At 32.6% G+C, this 10,670-nt stretch overlaps 1 protein-coding gene across 1 annotated transcript; it reads right to left on the bottom strand.

Annotated features, from left to right (window-relative positions):
• Nucleotides 1-2,791: 2,791 nt before the first annotated feature.
• On the bottom strand, nucleotides 2,792-8,005 carry LOC133824864 (probable protein S-acyltransferase 1). Its single transcript, XM_062257874.1, has 5 exons — nucleotides 7,437-8,005; nucleotides 5,538-5,726; nucleotides 4,396-4,701; nucleotides 3,130-3,905; nucleotides 2,792-3,035 (listed from the first exon to the last, which is right to left on the bottom strand). Exons 1-4 carry the CDS (start codon nucleotides 7,497-7,499, stop codon nucleotides 3,132-3,134), a joined length of 1,332 nt encoding a protein of 443 aa, XP_062113858.1. The 5' UTR covers nucleotides 7,500-8,005; the 3' UTR covers nucleotides 2,792-3,035; nucleotides 3,130-3,131.
• Nucleotides 8,006-10,670: the final 2,665 nt, after the last annotated feature.

The following is a 10,670-nucleotide window of genomic DNA, read 5'->3' as shown; positions in this document are numbered from 1 at the left end:
TGTGCCAATATTTGTAATGATTGTGGACTAAGATAAAAAAAAAATGTAACTAATGTTGTCCCCGTATCAGAGAGCTTGTGGACTAAAGTAAATTTGGTCATGAAAATTCATATTTAAATCAATCCGAATTTTTGGGTTTCTGGTTCATCGGGTTCGGGTTTTGCGTGTTTCGAGTGGAGAAAAATGGTACCGAAACCAATCCGAATTTTTTCGAATTTCGGGTTTTTTCGGGTTGGGTTCGAGTTGAGCTGGGCCTGCTGGGTTTTGGGCCGAAAATACCATTTTGTCAAAAATACCATTTTTCATATTTTTTTTAAATTTTGGTCAGGTTCGGGTGTCACCCGAACCCGAAATTACTGCATTTTAAACCTGAACCCGACCCGACATATTTCGGGTTTGGGTCGGATTAAGCCCGAAAATGAACGGGTTTTCAAAAAATTCGGGTTCTAGGGATTCGGGTCGGGCGGGTTTTGCGGGTCAAATATTCACCCCCGACATATTATAATGGTGAAGATTTGGCTGGCTGTGCATTAATTCTTCGCCAATGCAGGCATTTTCCTCAAAGAAGCATCCAACAACCATGGTGGCTGCCAAGAAGACATGTAGAGATTATTGGATCCTGACTCATAACCTTGCACAAGCAGTTATGTTAGTTGGAAGGTTTTATTGGTCTTAATAAGGCTCAATATATAGTCTTAGGCTAATGTTTCTTGTATTCCAAGTGTAAAAGCTTTGTACTACAGAGAGGAAGGTGTACTATCTGAGATATTTCAATGACATATATAGTGGAGTGACTAGGGACCTAGCTTGTGGTCTCTGCCTTGGACGTAGGACCTGATTTGGTCTGAACCAAGTAAAACTTCTCTTCTTCTCTTACTCTGTTCTTAAGTTGTTCTTTGCTGACATGTTGGTTTTGGTTTGTGTTTGAGCAGGTTGGTGGTGATTTTTGGCAAAGTAATACTCTCAAGAAGACATTTTGAAGTCTCAAATTGAATATTATATATGCCATGTTTGGCTAATGTTGGAGAGAGTTCATCAGTATATTCATTAATGGGAGCAACTGCCTTAGCATGTACTATTGATCCCCTAGGGTGATTATTCGGATATCAAATCAATGGTTTGTTTTGCATGAGTAAACCTTATAAGGATCTTGATTACCTTATTTATGGAATATTTACAGCATTGGAATGATTACCTTATTTATGAAGAGGACACAACAGTAGTAGTGTCTAAATGAGAAGTTTGTATAAGTGTTCATGATGCTCCCTTATTGGAACAACACTCAAATGGTTTTGTTAAGTAAATCCCCTTATAAGCTCAGTTCATATTACAACAGAAATTACAAGTTTGCCCTTAGGCCAAATATCAGTACAGACTCTTTACAAAGACTCGAACAACTTCAAACAACTTTCAGTTACAAACAAGAATCTACCAAATCAAGAAAGCCTAACCAATTTACAACTCAGCAACTTAAACTTACCCTCCAGTATTTACATCTATATATACTAATGAGATCAAGTCAGAGAAGGACTACCAGATACGAAGCTTCCTTTTTTGTCCATTCCTTGCTGAGCTAGTGAGAGAGTCTAGAGAGAGAAGCTCCAAGAAGCTCAGTTGTTTTGTACATGCAAAAGAAAGAAAAGAAACAGAGTTAGCAAGAGTGAGGAAAAGAAAGAAAAGTCAGAGAGATACAAAGATCAGATTATCAATCAAATACTGTGATTCGAAATCTGAAGCATATACTGTGTAATACCTGTTGTGATTAGTGAAATCTCAAGCACTCTGAGGTAGCTTGATGGAGACGTAGCCCATCGTTCAGGGGTGAACTCCGAGATCAATTTTCTGGTGTATTGGCTCACACTCTCTGTTTGTTTTCTCTGAACTCTAGCCCTAATTTTGCACTACTGTTTGTGTGTGTGTGCCCGTGTTCTTGTGATAAAGGTCTTTTATTGTTTTATGAATGTCTGAGTTGATAACTCAGTATATGTTTTAGCTTGTGAAATCGTTATTGGGCTGGACTGGGCCTTAAACTTTTTCTGTTTTTCAAATTTGCCATTTTTCATGGACGCATGATTTAATTGCAAAAATACCATAAACATAATTTGTGTATTAATTTGTTTCTTGGAGTTGGAAGCTGGAGATTCCCAACAGGTTTAATAGTTTGGTTTATATCCCTGATATTTGGACACCAAAGCCAGAGTTTTCCAAGGGAACCAATGATAGCTTCTCTACCATCATTACCTTATTTCTATGAATCTCCCTCACCAATAGGCTTATATCCAAATCATTATGTTCAATCTATCCAAGCACCTTTTTATCAGCACAACTCAAATCATTGTCATAGAAAATATCAAATTCTTGACAATGGTGGGTTTTGTTATTGGTGAATCTATCATCAAAAACTTGGATTGAATTAGTTCAAGTCCAAGTAGATCTCTTTTACTGTCCACCCTCTTTTTACAGCCTTCTAGCTAGTTAACCTGTTGAATTTTCTAAAAAATCCCCAGTTAAGAAACTAGGCAAACCTAATTAAAAACGCTAACAAATACCAATCACCGTCTACATAACTCGGTTCTTCTGTGTTGTAGATAATGTGATACACTAATGTGCTGCAATAAAAGTGATATTAAGGTCTCTAAAATTTGAACCAAAAGAATGTAGAGCTATCATTTCTGCCTCTTGACCAATTTATACCATCAAATGAAGGCTTCATTTCCTTAAAAATGTCTTGTGAAAGAACAAGACATTTACAACAATCATGAGTCTAATAAACTTTTGTAATGGAAAAATATTATAACAAACAACAAATCTTCTCTTCTTTAATTACCAAAGAAAACATATATATAAAAAAAGTAGTAGTTGTAGTTAACCTGTATTTCATTTTCATGTGAAGTTAATAGCGGACTCAAGCCACCGATCACTGTATATATAAATATATATGGCTACAAAAACATGACAAACTCACAAATCTGCTTCAACACTACCCTCATCATCATCATCATCGTCGAAAGAAACACTGCTATATATAGCAGAACCTGTTTGTGGAAAAAGGAAAATAAAATTGATCATTCATACATATGAGTTATGAAATGTAGAATCACCTTTAAAAGAAAAGGCAAAAATAAATACCTCTAAGCTTGATTATGAGTAACCACTGCTCGACGAGAGTGACTTCTGTTATCGTTTCTCTCCAACGCTCCATCAATAACCATGGCACTATCAAGAGACTCTCGTACTCTTTCTCTTGCAGGAGAATGTTGCACTTGCACATCATCTCCATCTTCTTCACCATCTATTCTCAAATTCCCACCAGAGGATTCTTTCTCTTCGGTTTCAACAGGCAAATACGAGTCCAAACCATGTCTTCGCTCTTCTTCTGGGTTCTTTTCTAGATCGTCATAATTCAAATCTCTCAAAATAACCGGAAGTGGAAAAGCACCGTCCTCAGACTGCCTAGTTCCCATTTCAATATCAATTTTCTCCTTGGAGCTCATAGCACTTTCGCCAAAATCTGGAGTCAGGGATCTCACCATCACGTGCTCATCTTCCTCAAAAAATGATCGAAATTTGTTCAAAGAAGGGGGGATTGTAGACAAGAAAGTCTCTCCACAGTTGCCTGCAACTCCCTTGTTATATGGGTTCTCCTTCTTGTCATATCGGTATCGGAAGTTCTCATAAGTAGTTTGGTTCGTACATATGAGGTAGAGATGGAAAGCTGTAAGACCACCGACGAACCAGACAGCTATAAAGCAGTATGCTATTAGAAAATCTGATAGATAATCAACCTTCATAGCTTCCAAGACTTTGCCGTGTCTCCTAATTATGTGAATCCAAGAAAACGTGAACACATAAATGCATAGGATCGTTGAAGTTGAAATGAATGCGAAGAAGAACCGATAGTTACGCTGCACCATAATCAATTCATGACAAAAGAATCAATGCACCATAATAATTGAACAAAAAAACGAACATTGATTATAATATTCTAATAATTTGTAACAACTCTACAAGTTCTTCTAATGTACATGAACACTGGCAGGTGACATGAAAATGAAGACGAGAAGTGTGCTCACTGATATTACAAAAGACACAAAGCCACTATTTCACAAAATACTTTGGCTGATTAAAACACCAGTAAGTGTCAACCAGAAAGAATAACAAGAATAACAGTACTGCCCTTTCTGTCTATTTCATAATCTGCCCAACTTTGATTTGAAAATATTCTTATTCCATTGACATTTTCCAAGGATGATTTTTTGAGGGAAGTTGATAATTCATAATATTTAAGGTTAATCTTTGGACTAGATATTAGGAGAAGAAATATGGAGCAGAACATAACCAAAATTCAAATTGGTGCGTGTGTGGAAGGAGGGGAAAACAGGTACAATAACTTACTATTCCAATGCATTGACCGACCCAGGGACAATGATGATCAAATCTCAGGACACAGTTGTTGCAAATGGAACAATGAGAAGCACGGGGAGGGCGATACAGCAAACAAGTGTCGCAGTACTTCACTTTTATTGTGTGACCATTCACAAGAACATCTTTCGTTCGAGGTAGTTTCAAATGTGGAGTCCTACCATTAACCCACTCCATGGACGGTGTAGGAACATCAGCTTCATCTGGTTCAAGAGGCCTTGTATTTCTAGGAACAATACCCGGATCTCTACTAGATGTTAGGAAGAGAAATGTCAAATCCTGCAGATTTGTCCATTTGAAAAATTATGTTAAAGTACAATATAAACAAACACAAAGAGCTCCGTGTACTCTCTCACAATTAGGCTCATTCTAAGAAAAAGACAGATACATAAAGCAACTTATTACATTCAGAAGAAAATGAATCATAATTAAGAGGAAATTACACTGGCCACTCTTATCATTGAGTCAATTTTCAAAAGCTAAACTTGCCTTACCTATGTCATAACGCTTTTAAAAATTCTTAGTACTCCAATCCAATATACACCTACAACTCCGAAAAAGGTAAACTTAAGATCCTAGCAATTAAGTCCTATTATAGACTATTATTTGTCCATGTAAACTTAAGATGCTACTGGCTATTTAAAAAAAAATTACCAAATAGACTTCGGCCTATTAAGTAGGGTACGTTAGTTCAAGATCGAAACTGGACCTATTGTGCCAAAAGAAATATGCTTGAAGTGAAAATATTTTTTAAAAGAAAACATTTAATTTATATTACAAATTACATTACTATACTATTAATTATATAAAGTAATTTTTCTATACTACAGCTAATGGATTTCAAATTTATAGTGATAATTTCTATGAAGTTGATCAAAGGATGTTTTAACTCAGTTATACATGAGAAGAATTGTGGAACAAATAACTGAAAGAATTTTTCAAATGGTAAAAGAAATTGGAAAACAGCCTAGGAAGAAGATTGCCATAGTGGCAAAGTATAATGACAAGATGTAGAGTATGATTGAAAGGAAATATATTAAAAAAACATTATAATTACCCAGAAATCTTTCCTCTTAGAAGATATCGATGCTAGAAAGAAGAAATAAAATACTTACCAAAAGAGTAAGAATTGCGCCAACGACCAATACGAGATTCCAGTTACTTTTATAGTAGTACCTCATGTGATCTATTTCATAATACACCTTTACACAAAAGGCAATTGCAGGCCCAGCTATAAGAAATACAGATAGAAGCACAGACGCTGCATCGGGGCCAAAAATGAATCGCCCACCACAGAAAAATTTCTGGCAAGAACAAAGAAAGCTTTATTAATGAAAGTAGGAAAATAACTATCATATCAATGTTAGCTCCATACCCATTCTCAATTAACTCTATGCTTGATAAAATTCAACAAAGATAGCAACTCAAACCAATGGCCAACTATATGTAACAAAGAAAAACGAACTCTGAAAATGACTAAGAACTTAATTAATTGTGATGATTTTTGTAAGACTAAAAATTTGAGTCATAAAAAATTCCTTTCTAAGCATTTTGTGTTTAATAGAAGGAACAAAACGCATCGTTTCATCAATACTAAGAAACAACAAAAACTCTGAACTACTAAGGTTCCATATTTGCACTGTGGCAGAAGTAGAAACTGGTTCTCATCAAAGGTAAAACGTCCAACTAAGAAGAGAAATAACTAGCTTATCATATTGATGACGTGGACCAACAGTTTAACTGTTTAAGTTTTTCTCTTCATAGTTAGTTAGTTAGATTTTTCCTATTAATAGTAGAAGTATAACCTGTGAACCTTTGATTCATTTTTACAGTAATACTTTGTTGAATTGTAGAGAGAATCGTCACGAACTTGATCATCAGAGTCCCTGATCCCTTTTGCAGATACCCCGGGTGTTTCAATCTTAGTTTTAACCCATGAACAATCACGATGAGTGATTACGTCAATAAGGGACATTTACTATGCATTAATTACTTTCATAATTGGATCTTACCACTGATAGGCCACCATTAACTTACGTGTACAATAGGAGGGGGAGGGGCAAATAGAATGACAGGTCAGCAGGTTGTTAGAGGGGACTGAGATACTGTGTAAGGGGGTGTAGAGTAGAAGGGTGAACCCGAGTATTAAGGAGAGAGTAGTGCAATGTTTTCTGTTTGTGCTGTAAGAAGTTATTTGTATTGGAGAGAACCCAGCTCTCGCATTCTGGGTATTTCAATGAAAAGGCAGCCAAGGAATTCACACTTATGAATTCCAGATTTCATTAATTTTGAGTTAATTACATTCAGTTTTCCTACTGTTCTGTACCACCTATGAAAATAATTAATTTTGTCAAATTTTGGATTCAATAACTTTAAAAATGTAAAATTTGTTCTATCCTTAATCACTATTATTTGACTAGATTAGCCATCATGCCAAGAACAGGACTGAGTACAAGGTAATCCACTCAACAAGCAATGTAAAACTATCTAAGATTTCTCTATATTCAGGTCGAAATCATGAAAATTAAAATTGTAATTTGTTTCTCTCCTCCATTGATGTATACATATAAAAACAACTCAATCTCACAGAAGATCAGATCATTAAGAACTGTAGTATAGCAAAATGATGACCAAAATGTCTGTTCCTTCCCTGAACTCCAGAATAAACCAAGTATGAGAAACCACAAACTATGCAATAATAATAATAATCCACCTATGTTTTCTGCTTTAATCAAATTAGTAAGGCTAACTAAACAGCTGCATTATTCAGAGTACTTTTCAGCAGTTTTTCCACTGAAGCTGATCATATAAACATAATCAAAGGCTACAAAAAAACAACCAGAACAACAACCACCTTCCAAACCAATAAACAAAAATCCAAACAAATTGGAGCTCATAACCAATCAAATCATTAGTAAAGACAAGTTATAGGAAACCAAACAAATAAATAAATAAAAGAAAGAAAGAAAACCCAACTGAGAGGGATAAGAAAAGAGAAAGGAAAAAAAACTTACATTGCTTCCCTTCCAAACTTGATAGACCCTATTGGGTGTCTCCTTCTCCTGAGGGGTGGCCATAAAGAAGAACCCTGATTCTGATTTTTTTTTTACAGTTCTCACCCCTGACTTTTTTGTTTTAAATCAAAATCCCATGTCTTCTTCCTCCTCCACGAAATCCATAACCCCAAAAAGAAGAAAAACCCTTTAACAAAACTCAAAAACCCACCTCCAAAAAGTTATCAGAACTCCAAAACTCCAGCTGAGTAGCTACAATTTCGCCAAAAAAAACCTGCTTTTTAATGAGCTGTGTACAGAAGAAGAAGAAGATCTTTCTTCTCTTTCTTCTCCTGACAATGCAAACCAATAAAGGGAAAAAGACCACTAAAGCCCTCCTCCTCAGCTCAGACCAAAATATTTGTTGGGAGTCTTTTCACAGAACAGAGAGATTATAACAAAGACAACTAGATTCTCCTCTTGTCTCTCTCACTCTCTCTCTCTCACACTCTTTCTCTCTCTTAAAAATTCTTTCTTTTGTGATATTATTAATGAAAGTTTCGATCTTTCTCTCTCCAAAACGCTGGCAAATATGAGTTTGGGCGGATGTTTCAATTTGTCGCGGCTTTTACGCACTCAACCAACCTCTATTACTTTATTCTCGTTTCGTTTCGGTTTGTTTAATATTAAAATTCACAATACATATATTATTATTATTATTATTATTATTATTATTAGTGTTTATACATTTTTAGATATATTTTTAGACTGTGTTTTGTCCCATTAATTGTTTAGATTTTAAATTTTAACAAATTATTTTTTGGACTCTTTGTTTTGTAAAATAGCTTAAATAGGCTCCTAAACTTGATTTTGATGAACAAAAAATTGAATATAACAACACAGTTCTTAGGCAGAATAATTGTATTTTTATTCTGAGTTGCTAGTTTGATCAATTATTTATAATTTTAGTTAAAAAAACTTTAATCAAAATCGAGTTTAGAAGTCTATTTGAATTATTTTAGAAAATACAAAGTCCAAAACATAATTTATCAAAATATAGGATCCAAACAAATAATGAAACAAAACACATGTATAAAAAAGTATAAACCTTATTATTATTATTATTATTATTGTTGTTATTATTTTGGGAGAAAATTATTTATTGTGTTATAATTAATAATTAATTTGTGTATTTAATGTTATTATGTTTTTTTCTTTAAATCTATCTAACGTGCTTTCACAACTTATGATTGTGAACTTGTCCACACGCTCTAATTAATATCTTTAATTTTATTTTACTTTTCTAATTTTAGGAATTAGTTTAATTTTATTTAAAATAATAATTGTTATATTTGTGTCATTAAAGGAATATAATTAAGAAGAAAATAGGGATTGTGTGGAGTGTCGCTATTATTTTCGATACTAAAAACAAAGAGAATTACTTATTTTTTAACATTTTATTTACACTATTTTCTTTTTACTTTCTTGTTCGATGAATAAGGAAAATGGCTCATAAATTTTGTGTTGTGTATTTGAGTCAACATTGTGGAAAATAATTTCTCACCTCAATATATATATTATTACGTCTGTCTTAATTTTATTTATAAAATTTTTTAATATTTTATTAAATTTATATCATTATCATATAAACTTTAAATAAATAAATAATATTATATACAAAAGAATGACATAAATATATTGTTGATGCCGTTTTTCGTCAACTTAGATAAGAAAAGTATTAAACACTGACTTAAAAAAACTAATAAAAAACACACGAGATTTTACGTGTTCCAGTAGTTAAAATCTGTCTAGTCCACGAGTCAATATTAGTGAGTGGTGGAACTCTTTCGAAGTTTTCTTGAATGCAATTCTGCAAAGTATTCTCAGTACCAAATCGTTCCCCCTTCTACAAATGAAATTCTCCAGTCTATTTATAGTCTCGTTTACTATCTTCCATTTTATTTCGGGAAGTTACAATTTAAATCTGAAATAAATACAAATAAATGCATTAATCATAAAATATCCCATAATAATCGGGATTAATTATCAGATTACAACAAATCCCTAAGTTATAGGGATTTTCAAATAACAGTCGTGTTCAAACTAGATTACTGACCTCGAATGCATAATTTACACGCCTTCGAGATCAACCAATCATCACGAGCTCGTCATTCTGGTTAACCTCGCCCTTAGCCAGTAACTTTGTCGAGATCATCCCCTTTAGGCTTGCAATGCCCAGGATCAAACCTTCCTGACTAGTGCTCAATCGCCAATAAGAACAAATTAGGAAATTTATACAAGTGTTGAACCATTTGCAATTGATCAGTTGTGGCTTTGAGCTTGACTTGTAACCTCGAAACACCTTCGAGACCGCGTGTAGCTTCGAGCTCACCAATTCTATCGTCATCACTTAGTTCGCGCATATGCTAATGTCACTCGTGGTCCTATCTTTACGAGCCTATTTTTCGAGACCATAATTTTATATTCTTGAAATTTTGGTGTAACACATATTAAATGAAAATTAAAGAAAAACATTGTTTATGATTTTTTCAAATATATATATATAATATGATAATATTTTTAAACATAAAAATGATATTTTATTATATTTAAATATATCTATTAATTATAAGCATTAAATATCTAATCATGTATTAAATATTATAATAATAATATTTAATTTCAAATTAATATAATTAGTAAGAAATTAGGATTAATAATTATTATCATAATAATATTTATAAAATTTAAATTTAGATTAATATAATTATTAAATATCTAGTTTTGTATTATATATTATTACAATCATTATATTTTATAGCATTGGAATTTAAATTGGAATTTATATTAATATAATTATTATATATTTAATTTTATATTAAATATTATTATAATAATACTATTTTATAATATTTTAAATTATATTAATATAATTAATAAATATCTATTTTTACTTAATTTTAAAAGTGTATTCCGTTAAAATTAACAAAACAAAACAATTCCATTATTCACACATTACATGTTTTATATAGAAGAGATATTAGTAGTACTCTTGCATTAAAAGGAAAAAGAACAATTAATATGCTCCATACAACAATAACAAAAAATGGTACTTGATTTGGAACACATATTGAGAAAATCATTGGTTGATTTTTGAAACAATAATTAAGATATGAAAAAAAATTATTATTTTGTATTATTATTATCAATGGTTAAATTTTAATAAGATATAATAATCAATGTTTTACGAGGAAT

This window comes from Humulus lupulus, chromosome 3 (assembly GCF_963169125.1).
Source record: "Humulus lupulus chromosome 3, drHumLupu1.1, whole genome shotgun sequence".
Lineage (NCBI taxonomy): Eukaryota > Viridiplantae > Streptophyta > Magnoliopsida > Rosales > Cannabaceae > Humulus > Humulus lupulus.
Note: the sequence above shows the minus strand (reverse complement) of the source record. Positions and strands in the feature narration are given on the sequence as shown.

Bases quoted from the DNA above. Each gene is read 5' to 3' on its own strand.
- LOC133824864 (XM_062257874.1), bottom strand. From the start codon at position 7,499: ATGGCCACCCCTCAGGAGAAGGAGACACCCAATAGGGTCTATCAAGTT. The intron at 4,702-5,537 runs GTAAGTATTTTA...ACAAATCTGCAG, and splicing joins GCGCAATTCTTACTCTTTTG to GATTTGACATTTCTCTTCCT. The intron at 3,906-4,395 runs GTAAGTTATTGT...ATTATGGTGCAG, and splicing joins TCGGTCAATGCATTGGAATA to CGTAACTATCGGTTCTTCTT.